The sequence below is a fragment of the Stegodyphus dumicola genome, chromosome 5, assembly GCF_044657685.1.
Source record: "Stegodyphus dumicola isolate Sdum_Otavi_A_Nest chromosome 5, ASM4465768v1".
Taxonomy (NCBI): domain Eukaryota; kingdom Metazoa; phylum Arthropoda; class Arachnida; order Araneae; family Eresidae; genus Stegodyphus; species Stegodyphus dumicola.
The window spans coordinates 83,307,067-83,324,278 of NC_140772.1; the positions used below are offsets into that span (position 1 = coordinate 83,307,067).

At 32.3% G+C, this 17,212-nt stretch overlaps 2 protein-coding genes across 8 annotated transcripts in view; one reads left to right on the forward strand and one right to left on the reverse strand.

The window, feature by feature from the left end:
- LOC118197810 (secernin-2-like) overlaps positions 1-17,212 on the reverse strand; it is a 184,228-nt gene that overhangs the window by 154,589 nt on the left and 12,427 nt on the right. For 3 of the 7 annotated variants that reach the window (XM_085816814.1, XM_085816819.1, XM_085816817.1), the window contains exon 1: positions 14,073-14,231. The exons of the other annotated variants lie outside the window; for them this stretch is intronic. The gene's annotated coding sequence lies outside the window, so the exon portion shown is untranslated. Of the gene's footprint in view, positions 1-14,072; positions 14,232-17,212 lie in introns of those variants that run through there. 7 annotated transcript variants of the gene reach the window in all.
- The window catches only part of kdn (citrate synthase), a 58,492-nt gene continuing 55,538 nt past the window's right edge, over positions 14,259-17,212 (forward strand). Inside the window, exon 1 of the mRNA XM_035366868.2 lies at positions 14,259-14,715. Coding sequence (XP_035222759.1) covers positions 14,668-14,715 — 48 coding nt within the window. The 5' untranslated portion in view covers positions 14,259-14,667. The remainder of the gene's footprint in view (positions 14,716-17,212) is intronic.

Consider the following 17,212-nt stretch of genomic DNA (forward strand, 5'->3'; position numbering starts at 1 on the left):
GATCGAGCTGGCCATGCCATGCGCTGAGTTGTTTGCTGCTGAAGATAATCATCCACGATGCACTCTCCCTGCACAGTCTAGTGTTGTCATCCTGTAGCAGGGAATTAACACCTACTGCCCCAGCATAAGGGCATACATAAGCATTAAGAATGTCATCTCTATAGGTCTCAGTATTCATGGTTTTATGAGGAAAGATATGGAGGTTTGCGAGTCCACTCAAAAGCTACCATCCCAAAAAGAGACACTGCATTTTTTACATGCATCTCTTTCACGAATGTTTGATGGATGATAATGGATTTCAGATTCAAAAAGCCTACTATCACTTCGGAAACTAAACCTAGGCTCATTCATAAAGAGAACAGCCCTCCATTATCAGCTCTCCAGTGGACATGTTGACGTGTCCACAACAAACATCCCTTCTATGATGTGATGTGAGCGGCACGCAAATGGCTAGTAGCCTCGGGTACAGACCTCCTTCATAAAGCCATCTATGCATGGTTGACGTTGACACCAACCTTTCAAAAACAGCTCAGACAGTATAGTGATTAGAGGAGCCTACTATGGTATCAAAGGGCCTGGGTTCGAATCCTGGAGAAAACAGGGTTGTAACTGTCTGTCTCTTCAAGGGAGGCAAGTATGGCCACCTTATAAGTGCCTGCACAATAAAGTGACCAATACTTCTGACTTCAGAAGTGGCCAGGCAAGCACCCACCATTAATTTTTAAAAAAAATTTAATTTTGCTGACTTCAGATTTAAAAGCAAAAGGACTATTGTTAAACTTTTCATTTGCACTTAGGCAGCTGAGGCAATGGTTCTGCGGTTCTTTCCCCCCCCCTTAAGTGCGTACTGTGATTCTGTGCTTTATGACTGTGCTTATCATTTATCTGTGAGCTGTTTTTCTTCAGATTATTCAGCTTTAGTGTTCGACAATGAACAAAGATGTTTCGCCCTTGATTTCTGATCAAAATTTTACACCTTTTCCAATTAAAGAAAGTCGTTTGAGTGTTAATTATCAACTGCATGGTGATCTTTCTAATAACATCAATGTTAGATATGTTCTTCAGAGTTATGGAGATGAATATTCCAACTTGTACGCTGCAAATTTGGATATGGATAAAACCCATGAATATGTGTTATATCTTTCACTTAAGGAAGAAATTGAAAAGGACATAAAATTGTTCTCTGACTTGTGATCAATTGCATAGGGAAGTGTTTAATCATATGCCACCGGAACAACTGAGAATACAAAAAAGGATTTATGAACTTGAACTGAATCACAACATGAAACTTCTACAGACTGTGCAAGGTCAGACTAATTTACTTAGAACTGGTACTGATAAAGTTATTTGTGTTTTTCAAAATTCTGATTTACCTGTAAATGCATGTATAAATTCTAAATCTCCAGCTGGTTCTTTGTATGTGAAAGGGGAAAATAATGATGTTATTGATGATAATGTAAACGTATTAGATAAAACTCATAAAGTTTCTAAAAAATTTAAAAAGCATTCTTTAAATGATTCAAAAGATGTGGATGGTTACATTTGACCCAAAAATCCAGCCAGGCCATCCAAGTTAATTAAGGGGCTGTTTGAACTTCCTACTGCAAATAAATTTAGTAAATTAACCATTAGCAATACTAATGAATGTAATGAGAGTGAAAATACTAAAGTATAAAATATGGACACCCAGACTGGGCAGAATGTTAATTATGAATCGGGTCAACAGCCTAGGATCAAGCCCATCATGATCCAATCGGCTATTAAATATGCTGATTTTGCTAAAATTCTTAGTACAGATACTAATGCTAATTTCTCTGCACACGTGAATAGTGAATTCCTGAAAATATTCTCCAAAAGCGAGGATAATCACCGCACAATTACTAAATATTTGGATGATAAATTTATTGACTACTATGCAGTTAGCCAGAAATTTGAGAAACCAATTAAAATTATAATTAAAAGCCTTCTTATTGATTTAGATAAGGATGAATTAGAAGAAGAAATAAACAATTTAAGGTTTAGGATTAAAAAAATAGCCCAATTACAAGGGCTCAAATCTAAGCCTCCAATGCCTATCTTTCAGGTTCAAATGAAAAATGATCCAGATGTTGATTTGATTTATGAGATTAAGAATAGTATGTTCTTTAATGTAACTTCATAAATGCCATAGATGACAACATATTCTGTTGCTGTTAATTAAATATTAATTAGAGCATGCACTCTTCAAATTAGGGCACTGACTAAATAAATTATATAACTGGTTCAGATCTTTAAAAATATTTGATTGCATTACAGAGGTGAGTAAATGCTTTTGCCACATTCTTCTTAAATACTAGTTCTCTAAATCAGTGAATTTTTTAAAATAACAAATACATTTAAAACAAACAGATCTCATTCTCACTATATACTGAGGAAAAGGAAATTTATGTGAATACTTATTTAATTTTCAGAACTTGATGCTAAAAAGGTGGGGAGAAAAATAAGCAAGGAAATAAGGGATTATTGCAGAATTCTGAGGTACGTGTGAGTAACAAGTGCCTGCGTATTGATAGCATTAACTAAAAAAGCAATCTTAATTGAGATAGCCATATACAATTAATAAAGAAATTTAATAAGGAAATGCAACATAGTGGGATACATTATAACATCTTCGGAAACACAGAGCAGGGACCCAATGCAGACACGGACACCTAAGTTTACTTATCCCGATGAAGCACAAGAATGAAGTTGTAGAACTTTTGAATCTTTAAGTAAAGTTTGTAATTCTGGATTGATTTGTTGCATTTTAGCAATTTCCTCATAGTTGATAGGTTAGGCATGCTTATCGCTTCTTTGCGTGAAAGTGTATCGGCAACGACATTCTCCGAACCTTTTACATGGTGAATTTCAGTGCCGAATTGCGGGATAAAGTCTAACTGCCTAGCCTGACGAGGTGAACACTTATCTAAATGCTATCGAAATGCATATGTCAGCGGCTTGTGATTGGTAATTAAAGAAAAATTCCTTGCTTCCAACATATGCTTAAAATGCCTAATAGCAGCATAAGCAGCCAAAAGCTCCTGATCATAAGCACTATAGCTCCTTTCTACTTGTGAAAGCTTTCGTGAGAAAAATGCAAGAGGCTGTAAGTTTCTATCAACTATTTGTTATAGCGTTCCACCAATCACAAAGTCTGACGCATCGAGCTGTAAAACCAACAGGGCATCTCTCTTCGGGTGTGCTAAAAGAACCGCATCCGGGATTAACTCTTTGCACTTTTGAAATTCGTTCCGCACTGCCTCAGTCTTATCATTTTTCTTGTCTTATCATTTTTCTTAGCCCCTTTTAAATAGGAAGTTAAATGTATTTGATTCTGGGCTACACTGAATAGAAATTGACGGTAAAAATTTAAAAATCCTAAAAATCTCTGTAAATCTGTTTTAGGAAGTGCGTAGTTTAGTTATCAGTTCAACTTTGTTCATCAAAGGTTTGGTACCATTTTCATTGATTAAATGTCCTAAAAAAGATATTTCGGGAATGTTAAAAACTCATTTCAAAGATTGTCAATCCATACGAAGTTAATCTTTCAAAAACAGTATGTAAGTGAGATTTATGATCGTCTTCTGTATCACTAAATATCAAAATATCATCTAAGTAGATATAGGCAAATTTTAAGTATCCAATAATTTCATTCATAAACTTTTGAAAGGTTTGAGCTCCCTTGCAGAGTCCAAAATTTAAAAACGGAAATTTAAAAAGATCAAATGGGGTGCAAACTGCAGGTTTCGATATAAGATCTGGATGAACTGGTATATGATGATATGCTCGAATGATATCAATTTTTGAAAAAATTTCTTTTCCACTAAGCGTATTATTAAAGTCTTATAAATGCAGGATAGGATATCTGTCGGGTTCGGTGCACGCAATTAATTTTTGGTAGTCTCCTACTTGCCGTATGTCCCCGAACTTGTATAGAAACTACATGAAGAGGTGATGACTATGCAGATTTTGATAATCTACAAATATCTGTAAGATATTTTTTATCAGACTTATTAACTTTAATGAGCAGGATGGAACTCTTTTTTGCCATCAACAGGTTTTTCAATGTTGGGAGAGTAAATAGTGGCTGCCGTTCAAATACAGTTGTCCAAGTGTTCATCAGGGAGTCTGTTTCTGTATTATTTTTAATAAATTTCATGCTGGAAAAGAAAAAAAAAAAAAAAGAAATTTCACACAGATATGCAGAGCTGAACATTGACTTCACTTTGAGACAAACCTGGACATAAATTCAAGTACTTTTCCTTAGGAATAAGAGGCGAAATAATTTCAGAGTTTGAAGAAAATGATTTTACAGATAAATCATTTAGAAAATCAGCCAGTTCCAACTCCACTGCAGCATTATCTTCTTGAAAACCAAAAAGCTCCATGGCACAAGTAGAGACCTTTTCAACATTAATCTCTATAAAAGGCAATTTGACAAACTGTACAACAATTGAAATTCTTTTGAAGTCTTGGAAATGTCTGTAAACTTCTCAAATCTAAAATAATTTCAACGTATTGTTTGCTGTTTTAAGGAGCCCTTTCTTCAAGGGCTTGCTTCAAACAGGCAATGGGTTTGCATTCCCTTTGGATGATATTTTTATCCCACAGTTCTAGCTTTTTGGAGAATGAAGCAACACCTGAAATTGTTCCACCTATATCTTTATCCCTACCTTGAAGCTGCAAATTAAGTATCAACATTTTGGTGATGGCTGCAAGAAAAGCAAAATTCTGTAGCCAAGCCAGAACTTCTAGTTCATGAAAGGATTCACCTCGTTCTTTCAAAAATTCTACCAAGGCAGGGAGCAACTCTTGAAAACGCTGTAAAACTCTGCCTCCACTCAAACAACGAACTTCCGTATGAAGCATCAGATCACCATACTGACAATCTAGTTCATCAGTCACTACTCTGAAGAAACATCTCTGAATTGCATATGCTCTAACGTAGTTTTTATGACTGTTTTCATTATATCATATTTAGAAACTTCCACGCATAGACCACTGGTGTATTACTCAATAGTAAGACAGAAATTTTGGAAAGCTGTTGTCTTTACAACACAAGGTTATGAATCCCTTCTCTCTGCCTATCATTGCAGGAGCTCCATCAGTTACTAAGGCCACCAATTTATTTTCAGAGTTGATATGATCTTTAACAACTAAAAATATGTCCTGTCCTATAATGCATCCTTTTAACAGTATAATCTTTACCAGCTCCTCTCTTATTTCAAAATTTTTAAAAATCATTCTTGCAAAAACAGCCAACTGAGCTGTATCAACAATACCAGTCAATTTCTCAAGTTGCAGCAGAAATAGCTGCAGCAATCAAAGTCAGTTTTAAGTTGTGAGTAACATCAGAACACACAACCTTCTCATTACTGTATTTGCAGAAAGCTCTACAGATTTAATAGTAAATATTATCTCAGTTTTATTTTTGAAACTATCAAATAATGCATCTGCAGCTTCTAAAAATGAAGTTTTGATTACTTTACCATCTTCCTATGGTTTCTTTTTCTGTGCAAAAATATTTGAAACTTGAAATGATGCCTTAGTTGCACCTTTATTCTTGTTTAATGATTTTTAAAAAGTTTATTGCTGAGCATTAAGTTTAGATTTTAGCTGCCTTTTCTTTTTTTAGAGCAGAATTCAGTGAGAAATCCTTTTCAATGCCTGCTTCAACGATTTTGAAGTAACATTCAACGTTCCCATTCTTCCCAAATAATACACTTGCATAGCATACTAAACACACATATTTATCCTTTACTTGGGTAAAGAAGTATTTAGTTTCCCATTCCGAATGAACATTATAAGTTTTTTGCTTGAACACGCCATCATCCGAATTAGCAAATGTGTCATATACATTTGAAAAACATAACATACACAACTTCACATGTATACAATCAACTATGAGATGAGGCTGACAATGGCAGTTTTGTGGGAGAAAAAAGCAGTTGATGTTGTGCACGTCCCATGTCTTCAGTGGAAGAATCAAGGTTAACCAACCACAGCATTAATGTAATCTATTGAAAATGTTCCCGCGAGCTACTGAAAATATCTCCGATCAACGGTTTGGCGATCATTGGCCCATAGCAACATTTTGTCCACCTTATCAGCTCTGGAAATTATATTAGGATTAGAATGAATTGCCTCTAAGGTTTTCCTTTCAGTTAAGATATGAAAACTTATGAATAATTAAGTGGCAGATCATAGCTTTCTGAAATCTTATAGAGAATTTAAAAGGTTTTATAACAAGAGCAATATGATTTGAGAAACTGAAGGTTTAGATGTCTTTGTAAAGTTGAAACTACATTTTAATATTTTCATCTCATCCTCCAAAAGATTAATGTAATGTAATTAGTATTTATAACGGGAATATCAATAGGATCGATGAGACTCGTCACTTGGGGTGCAAGCTCTTGGAATTTAAAAACAAGGACTTTTTTAATGGTGTTGGCAAGTGGTTTCGGTTCTGTAACAAGATTTATGATCAAATGAAAATTTTAAGTAGAATTGGCAAATCTTAGATGAACGTAAATACAATGGCTTTCCCTTCATTGGCTCTATGGTTCTTAATTTCTCCCTTCATTAATTCTGTGGCTTTCTCTTTATACAGACTTTTCTGCTCCTGATCAAGAGGGATCTGTACCAGTTTGTCTTTGAAATCAATAACACTTTTGACCAAAATCTACACCAAAAGCAAGACTGATGCTTTGACTAACTTTCTGCATTACTTTTGCATGTTTCTCCTCTCAGTTAGCCTATATTTAAGGGTGCCCCTTGGATTATCGCAAAGTTGCTGTTTCATTTATGATAATCTGAGTAGTTTAATGTTATGGAAACCTTATTATGACATGATTGCGGTGAATTTGAGTGATGGAAAAATATTTGTTGCATGTCAGTTAGGATGTACATCACGTATTGTGTGCTGTGCATTGTAAAATGGCTGGCAGTGGTAAAGTGGGTGTTTGGTGGTATAGAAGTGTTTGATGGAAAGAGCGGAAGATTGTTTTTTTTTTTTTTTTTTTTTCAGTGGTTAAGGACAGAAGAAAAGAAACTTGTTGGATGTAATTCAACAGAATTATAAGTGTCCTGTTTGTACGAAGAAAATGCATATGGTCGAACATCGGAGGATATTTTTATTCTTATTTTTGTGAATTTATGTGGTGATGCTGTTAAAAGAATTTTCTTTGACTGAAGGCGTGGAAATTTCAAAATAAGTAAGTGAATATTTCCTTTATGTAATGCTTAGACGCTAAGAGGAATTTCCTTTTTAATGTTATTTCATTGCTTGATTTAAAATGCAGTTTATTGAGGTTATATATTTTTTGTTTGGCTCTAGTGTAGAATTGGCTGCTTCTTTGACTTAATATAAATGACTTACTGTGTTTCTTTGACTTCTTTGACACAATGGTCTGTAAAATAGATCAATGTGTATGGACAAAGGGAGTGCACAATGCTAAGTTTGTGCAATTCTCTGATGTTTTCTAAGTGAAAATAGGTCAATGTGTACATGGTTACTGAGTTTGTGCAGTTCTTTGATTTTTTATTTTGGCTTTGTGTGTCGGCGATTTTTGGCTACACAAAACTAAAATAACAAGTCAAAAAACTGCCCAAACTCAGTATCCATGTATACACCAAAAATCGCCGCTACACAAAGCCAAAATAACAAGTCAAAGAATTCCACAATCTCGGTGCCCATGTACAGCTAAAAATCACCCAATTTTCGCCAAGAGGTACCCATAAATATATTTTTACCTTATTTCATTATTTGATTTAAAATGCAGTTTATTGAGATTATATATTTTTTGTTTGGCTCTGGTGTAGAATTGGGTGCTCCTTTGATTTTTAAGTGAAAATAGATCGATGTGTACATGGTGTGTTGGTGTATTTAATTATGGCAAAGCACACGAGGGCTATCTGCCTAAAGGGAGGGATGCCTTTCGTGGAGGACTTTCTAAGGGAAACTGGCTCGTATACACGTTACACATGGGGAAAACCACGAAAACGCCCATGCAGCCAGCCCGTTCGCGGGATTCGAACCTCAGACCGAACTACCAGTGTTCAGCGTCTTTACCGCTCGGCCGCTGGTGGGCCCGATGTGTACATGGACAAAGTCAAGTTAGTGAATGACGAGTTTGTACAATTCTCTGATTTTTTTTTAAGTGAAAATAGGTCAATGTGTACATGGCTGCTGAGTTTGTGCTTTTTTTTTTTTTTTTTTTTTTTTTTTTTGACTTATTTTGGCTTTGTGTATCACCTATTTTTGGCACAAAAATCACCATTATACAAAGCCAAAATAACAAGTCAAACAATTTCACAAACTCGGTGTCCACATATCGCCAAAATTTGCCAAGGGGCACCCATAAATATATTTTTACTCTCTTCTCTTTTCATATATGCTAAATAGTCCCTCCCCCCCTTTTTTTTTTTTTGCTTTTGTTTGTTCCCCCTACTGCTGACTTTAAACTTAATATCATGCTTTGTTCTACTTAACAATGACATTCGCTTAACTTTATACACTTTAACTTATATAAGTTTAATGTTATTCTTTTCTTCCACTTAACTTTCATTCATATACACTAAATTTTATTTACATATGCTTAATACTGTTGCGTGCATGTGGGTTCGTAATGGTTCGATGCACACTGAACTGATAATAGCTTGATAGAATTTGTTTTTCCAAAAGAAACACTCTACAGTTCTGTAACTTTCCACAAAAGTATCTGCACACCTCTTCTCAGTATACTAGAGCAAGCACAACAAGTAATTACCATTTCAAACTACTAAAAACATTAAACACAATGCAATGCAAAGCCCATCTAAAGAGTGAAACTTGCATGGAGATCTCTCAATACTCCGTAGTCTAGTTTGTACTGTAAAACAGAGAACTGATGCATTCTCCGGTCTTGTACAGTTTTCCGTCAGCTGCCGAGAAATCTCTAGGACTTCCCATTTCTCAAAATTAATGGAAGGCATATAAAGTTACATATAAGGACCAGGTGGTGTTACGCTTATATATAGAGTTATCGCTAAATCATTGCCAGCTTAGCAATATCTCACCAATTTAGTGAGATGGCCAATTACCTCAATGTTAACAGACTTGCCCCTGTAATCTTATTTTTTTGGGAAAGCTTGCTTTCTTAGGGCTGTCCATGTTACGTTATACAAAATTCGTAATAATATCATATTTTTTTGCTAACTTTATGCTTAATACAGTCAAAAGTCTTTAATTCGGACGTCCATAATCCAGAACGATCTATAATCCGGACCTCAAAGCTACAAACTTTCTGTGCATGCGTAAACGCATAATACCTCTACACATGCGCATTTGCGTTTACTCATGCGCATAATATGTTTACGCATGCGCGTTTAATGTATAACGGACAGTATAAGATAAGCTAAAATTATCTATTTCAGTTAATGTTGCAGATTGCGTTTTCCCTTAATCTTCTAATTGGATCCGGCTTATTATTTTTTGAAGACTGTTAGAGCAATTTTATAAAAGTAAGCTTGAACTTTCGATTATGTCAAGAAGAGTTTCCGATTCTGGAGCTGCCAAAGGATCTAAAAGGATCTGCGATGTCCATCAAACAAAAAGTGGAATTGCTGCAAAAAATGGATAAAGGCATATCATTTGTTTCTCTAACCGTTCCGAAATCTTTTTATCAATTTCACGCTGCTCTGCGGGGGGAGGGGAACGTCGTGGCGCGCAATGAACTGGAAATTGACCTGTCAGCACTATCCTTGTCTTCAGGGTAGACGTTTTTATTTTATTCGGCTTATAATTCCTTACTAAATGTAGTATTTCATCTTGATGTACTCCATCTTTGATATGATTTAAATCAAATTCATCGTCATTATAAATATCACGAATACACATCAAATAGTTTTCTGGTTGCAATTTTCTAATTTCGACTGTGCGTAATGTATGCTTTATGCATGCGCGCATTGAAAGAAATGTTTAATGAAGTAAACAAATAAATATTAAGCTTTTTTTTTGTAAATTACTGTTTCATATTTTTAATTTTATAATTTCTGCATGTCATCTTACCAGATTTAAACTGATGATCTATAATCCAGAAAAACCGATAATCCGTAATCGCCGAAGTCCCGACGAGTACGGATTAAAGACTTTTGACTGTACCATGTTTAAAAGCATTGCTGATGAGTTGTTGGCGAACTTCACGAGTAAAAACTGCACAGTAGCCAGCAAGTTTTCTGCAGTATCACCAATGTATGTTTCTGCAGCATTGCCAATGCAGGTTTTCTGCAGTATCGCTCAGCAGTAGTAAACCCAAAGAATTTGCACACACAAATGACAATAAATTAATTTGTTGTCACTGTGCACCAACCATTCTCTTTAAATTTTTTTTACAGTTTGTTTTTGCACGATAAAGCATATCTTTTTTGTTAATGATCTTTGAGATTTCTTTCCAACTTTCATAACAGTTACTTTTGATCCATTTACTAAAAGTATGCTTGATAGCAGTTTGTTCTTAACTATGAAATTTTGTAGAATGAAAGCAAAATGTATTGGCCATGTAGATATGGCACACTTTTAAAGAAAATATTTTTCAAACCTTGTTATTGCTCATCGCCACTTTTTTCCCATTCCATCCACATGCTGATCTAGACTTTTTTTTCACTGACAAATGTTTTTATTTTTAACATAAAATCATTTAACAATTTGTTTGTCCAACTTCGATTTTAATCCGGATTTTCAGCTTTTCTTGTTCATTTATTGATGTTGATATGTCTACATCTTTTTTTACAAAATACTTAAACAGTAGTGAGCTGTAGCCAGTGCTGAAATTGCGCCGGAGGCCCGCTCCGGTGCTTCTCAATTTTAAAGATAAATTACAATTCTAGCCGAAGCGCACCGGAGCCCTAAATAAGATGAGCTCCGGTACTTCATTTAAAAAAACTGAATCACAATTTAAAGGGAAAAAAGTTATAATTCTTAACATTTTAGTTTAACAATAAGCAGACCTTGCAATACTCTATTTCCCTAGAAATGCGAACTCATGAGAACATGAGATGTTCAAGTAAAATCCACTCACTCACATGCGGAAACCTTTCCCTTTAAGAAGGACAATAAATTTGGGGGAGTTTGTTTAGGAACGCGTAAATTTCTCGCCAATGCCATCATATCTAGTGTATTGTCATCGATGCTTACAGTTAGTTATCCTCGCAGGAAAGAAAATTTGTGTTTTTAAATAGGAATTAAGTGACAACGAGTACAGTAAGAATGTTTATGAGATAAACTGCTCAAGCATGTCCTATACATCATCTTCCCACAGTATCCATTAATGGGGGGGAAGCATAACCAGCAACTTTACATTCATCCTTAGGAGTCAGATTCAGGACTAATTTTACCCGACACACATTTGCTTGATGGCTATAATTATATCAGCAAAGAGCCGCAGTCAAAGAGAACATTCTTTCTCACCAAGATTCACCTTATTTTTTGTTTCTACCCACTCATACCCTCATTCCGTTTCGTCCTAGAATTTTCATCAGCTATACTTTAAGTATATTTAATTTTTGTGATGATAAAAGAACTTTCCCCCACTCCTACGATCACTTAAATTGGGCCAGAGCCCACTGGATCTCGGCTCCAGTGCTTCTTAGTTTTTATAATAAATAATAATTCTAGCTAGAATGACCCGGAGCCTGAATAAGAAGGCTGCGGCACTTCTTTTATGTAACTGAATAACAATTTCAGTAGAAATTTTATCTCAAAAATTTTATTTTAACAATAAAATTATATTAAAAATCACTTATTAAATTTCAATTTATCTCTTGACATTTTATTTAATTTTAATTATTTAATAACTTCAATATTTAATTATTTCAATAAATAATAATTAATTATCTAATAATTATCAATTAAATTATAATTATTAATTAAATAACAACTTATAAACATAATTAAATAGCTATTAATTAATTTGATAATAATTAACTATTTAAAAATTATTAATGAGTTTAATAGTCATTATTATTTATTCTTGTTCCTCTTTGCTGATGGTCTTCCATATTGCTCCCGCACTTCTAATCTTAGAAATGAAGCCCTAAGCCCTAGCTGAAGCACATTTTCACCATGCATTTTGTTTTTAATTATTGTTTCTTTTTATACTTATGCTTATAGCTTATGTTTGGCATTTTGCAAAATTATGATTAAAAAATGAAATTATAAAATAAATAAAATAATGCTTATGTTGCTTGTTATAACAAGAAATGTTATCGCAAACATGCAAACATTGAACATACATGCACAGTATGTTTATTTGAATTTGTCACATACTTCACACTCACTATACACTGGTATATTATGTAGCACAAAATTCAGTTGCATTATTTTATCAATTATTAAAGTAGTATTTATTTGCATCAGTTAAAAAGAACATAAATATTCTATGTTATTTTAATTTTCTAAAATTCATTATAATTTAGGTTTTGTTTATGATTTTTTTTTTTTTTTTTTTTTTTTTTGCTTTTAAATATAAGCCACACTCTAGACATACATTTCTTTACTTGCCTATTGCTTATTCTTTCTGCAATGAATAGACAAAAACAAAAGCTAACGATTTTTTTTTCTTTCCTTCTATTTTTGTAAAATAAAAATCTGTTTGAAATTACTTTCAGTTTTCAAAAAAAGGTACCAATGTATGCTTTCAATAAAAGCAAAGTAGTCTAAAACTTCCATAAAGCAAAAAATACCTTTACTTTTGATATAGTAAATATGTACATTAAAAGATTTTTAGCATTTGTAGCAATAAATTTCAAAATCTAAAAAAAGTAATGTTTTTGAACATATCAGTGCTAAATAGAATGTTTGATAAATTTTTAATGCTTCTAAACAGCTAATATAAAATTCAAACAGCTACTATACAACAACCTTTAAAATTAGAAAATTTATTCAAGTCAAACTATTATAAATATATGAAAACAAATTTTAGAAAAGATTTACAAGTTGATAACAAATCAATTAACCCAATTTATTAAAAAGTAATGAACACTTTGTACTACACAATAACTTTACCCATACAAAATAATCCTAAATAAAGTAATAAATACCTTTCCTAACTGTTAAAATTATTTTTATACACAAGGCCAGTACAAGACAGTAAATTTTGAGATACTTCTCAAAATAAAATAAATAAATTTCTCATAAAATTGTAAACACATTAACCTACATAAATGAAATCTACAGAAATATACTAACCAAAAAAATTAAATTCAAATTTAATTATTTACTCTGCTTGTTAACTGAACTTTTCAGTTATATTTTTAATTCAGTTTTTTAGTAATTCTTAAATGAAGTTCTAAGTAATATAAAACACGTTTCAATATTAAAAGAAAAGTTAAAAAAAAAAAATCATACTTTAAATGAATACGTATTACCAAAGACGTTTTCAAGATGAGAGTATATTTTTCATGTTCTTAATGATAAGAGTATAAAATGCAAAATGCATTTCATGCTGTTATGAAATGGAATATCACGAAATACTTTCAAAGAATAAAAGCATTTCAAAGGGTTTCTTATATGAGATGAATTTTTAAATGTAAACCAATTTTGCTGAAAAACATCTTATGAAATAGTAAGAAATTACAGACGGAAATCAAATCTACGTATGACTTGCAAAAGTAAATATATAAAATAAAATTTTATTAATAAATATTTTGACGCATTTTCGGAGGAAAACGTTATTTAACAGATACCCTTCAGGGACACACTGAAAGTACTAATTATCATGTTATGTTATATAATTAAACTACGATCAAGATTTATAGAGTACGTTTTAATATTTTATATAGTTCTTTACTATTCTACTTGCAAAATAAAATCATATTAAAACTTAGTTGAAGTAGAGAAATGAAACTCAGGTAGTTAAAAATGAAATCTGGTTTTATTATTCCATTAATTCAAGTAAACAGGGACAAATTATTAAAATGTTACTAGCTGTATAATTGGCAGCTGATTATCAAATAAAAACATTGATAAGGGGGAGTAAGGTATTGCACTGATAAAACACCAGTGAAAATATCCTCACCTTGAAATCTCTGTATCAGCCGAACTATTATTAGCACGTCTGATGATGACAAGAGATAACAATACTTGTGAAAATTATCTTTAATTTACAACTGCAGACCACTCCTCGGAATGTCTGCAAGACTACACAACGTTTATTCACCCTAACCCCACCTTCAAAGTCGGTCAGATAGTAACACAATACCCTAACCTTTGCTTTAGCACACCATGCCGCTGTGGAAAGTGTATAGAGGACGAGTAATAAAATAATCCGTCAATAAAATTGCTTATTTTTTTTCCCTGAGAGATTTTAGAGGCATACATTTTGCACGTATTTATATAACGATGAAATAGTTTTAATTAAAAAATCAAACAATATAAAATGGAATAAAGATAGTATATGTAGATTTCTACAACTAACCAAGCCGGAATTGTGTTCGTCCCTGGTATGTTAATGTGTAGTAGCGCTCACTTGACTCGGTTTTCCCGTGTCTTCTGAATGGATTAGAGGAGAGAGGCTTCTGTTCGAAAAGGCCGGCAAGCGGGATTTTCTTAAAAACAGTTTTTCAGTTTTACTGTTTAAATAAGTATATATATTTATTCTTACTTGAAAGAAAATGGCGCTTTTCAGAGTTTTTGCAAATCGCCTCTTCGCTCAACCACAGGTAACTATGGTACCTCATTATTTAAATTAATCATAATGGCTCCATTATCTTTATGGAACAATTTATTCAGGTGTATGTGGTATTAATGTATGATGCTTAATTCATAACTTTTTGGAAAATTTGCTACTTCAATTTCATCTTTTAATATCCTACCCAGAGTCTTCATGGAGAACTTGACATGACCTTGCGAAAGTAAAATGAAGCAACTTTCAGTAGTTCGGTACCATAAAATTATAAGAAGGATAGAAAAAATAAGTATATGACTGAATATTGAATTATTTTCCTCATTAAGTGTAAAAATGTTTTTGCATGTTGTATAAGAATATATATTAAAGAAGTGGAGGAACATATTTATAAGCCTAATTTTTTTTTCTTTTCATTGTAAAATCGTGGGTTCAGAAGGTTTTTCGATGAATATGCTTTAGAATTGATTTGTACGCTGTTTTAATTTTAGATTTACAGGATCAAAAAGTTATACAACTGAATTTAAATGTAGCATTGTTTCTTATCAAAGAAAATTTAGTGAAGGAATTCCCATATGCAGACCTTTAAATATGCACATATTTTTATGTATTTTTGAAGAGGTAGAATTAAATGAATAGTATCTATGTGAACTTAAATGCATCGTTCTTTACTCAAAAAGTTGATTAAGAAAATCATCATATACTTTAAAAGCTCTCCCTTATAAAAATGTCTTATAGAAAATCTAATAAAAAATTGGTAAATTCCTTTAGAATTATGGCCCAATTTCCTATAAACTAGGTCAGAGATCTATAGAATCCTGAAAATTATTTGATGAAGTTTCTCTAGAGATTCGGTAGATATGTAATAAGTATTTTGTAGAGATTTGTGCAGATTCTATAAAAATGTACACCGAATTTCTAAAGGTGCCACATATAGTATCTTATATAATGTATACAGAATCAACTAAAAATTTTATTAGAGATATCAGATCCAATTTATAGAAAATTGGGCTGTAATCCCAATGACTTCTACATATATGTTCTTGCTTTAATTTTAAGTAAAGTACAGAATCGCCCACTTATTTGTTTGGCACTTTTTACAAGAGTAAGAAGAATTTGATTTTTGTCAATTTTCTTTGAATTTTAAGTGAAAATAGATTGATGTGTACATGGATGAAGTCAAGGGAGTGCAAAATGCCATTTTTGTGCAATTCTGGGATTTTTTTAAAGTGAAAATAGATCGATGTGTACATGGATACAGAGTATGTGCAATTCTTAAAAACGCACCGAGCAGTGGGTATAGAACTTTTTGATATTTAAAGTGCATTCTAAAATTTACAAAAAATTTTTGGGGATGAAAAAGAATGAATTAAATTATTATTTTTGAATAGAATATGTTAGGTTTATCAAAATTTTGAAATGACCTATGACATGGTAGTGGTAGTTTGGTACACATGCATTTTTCCCCTCTAAGAAAAGAAATAATTTCTAACATTAAAAAATATTGAAATAAAAAGGTACATTAAATAATAGGCAAGTTTAAAATTAAGAAACCATTTCTTTTATCAGGAGTACAAATACAATAATTAAAAGCATTAATTTCTGGCATTAAAATTTTATAATTAACAATATAAATTTAAACATTTAACTAATTTCATGATTTAAGTTGATTTTATGCTTTTACAAGATAAAGTTTTGTGTATTATTAAGCAGTACTATACAAAAACTTGGAAAAAATGTTATAATCAGTTAGAAGCTAAAAAATGCTAAAACTAAAGGAAAGGAAAAATTTCCATTTAAAGAAGGATTCAACACTTATAAATAAAAATGTTTAATTTTTCTGTATACCACATGCTATACCAAAAACTGAATTTTTGCTTTGATTAAAGTTTGAAAACTTTGCTGGTTTTCATAAATTACCATTCAGTAAAGGCTGTATAAAATTTCTGCATTATGATTTTGTAAAGCAATATTTCTATACAATTATGGGCTGAATTATGTTCTATGAAAACTATAAAATATTCTTTAGAATTTTATAGGGAAGTATTTCTGTAAATTATACATTTTCGTAGGAATTTCAATAGAGTTCGATCAGCCTTTATAAAATTTTTCTTGAGGGTTTGCATTTACTTCCAGTTTGTTTAAAAAGTATGTCGTCCTGGAAAACGCAAACATTTTGTTCTATTTTTCTCCTCCAAAGATAATTTTTTTTTTTTTTTTTCCTAAACTGGAATATTTCTTTCTCCTTTTTACCACCTGTGAAGATCTATTTAGAAGTTCTGTTCAAATCGACCGCGTACTTGTAGTACTCAAGGGCGCTGAATCAGAACCCCAATGACAAGGACCATAAAACACAAAGACTGGTTATCATTCAGATCAGATATTTTTCGCTTTGACTTCGCTTTTTGTACCTAACCCCAAATCTATTACAATGTAAATGCAATTTTTAAATGACAAAGTAAAAGCTCTGTTCATTGAAGTAAAAATAAGTGCAGTAGCTAGTAATGCCTATTTGAAATATCCTTAATTTTGTT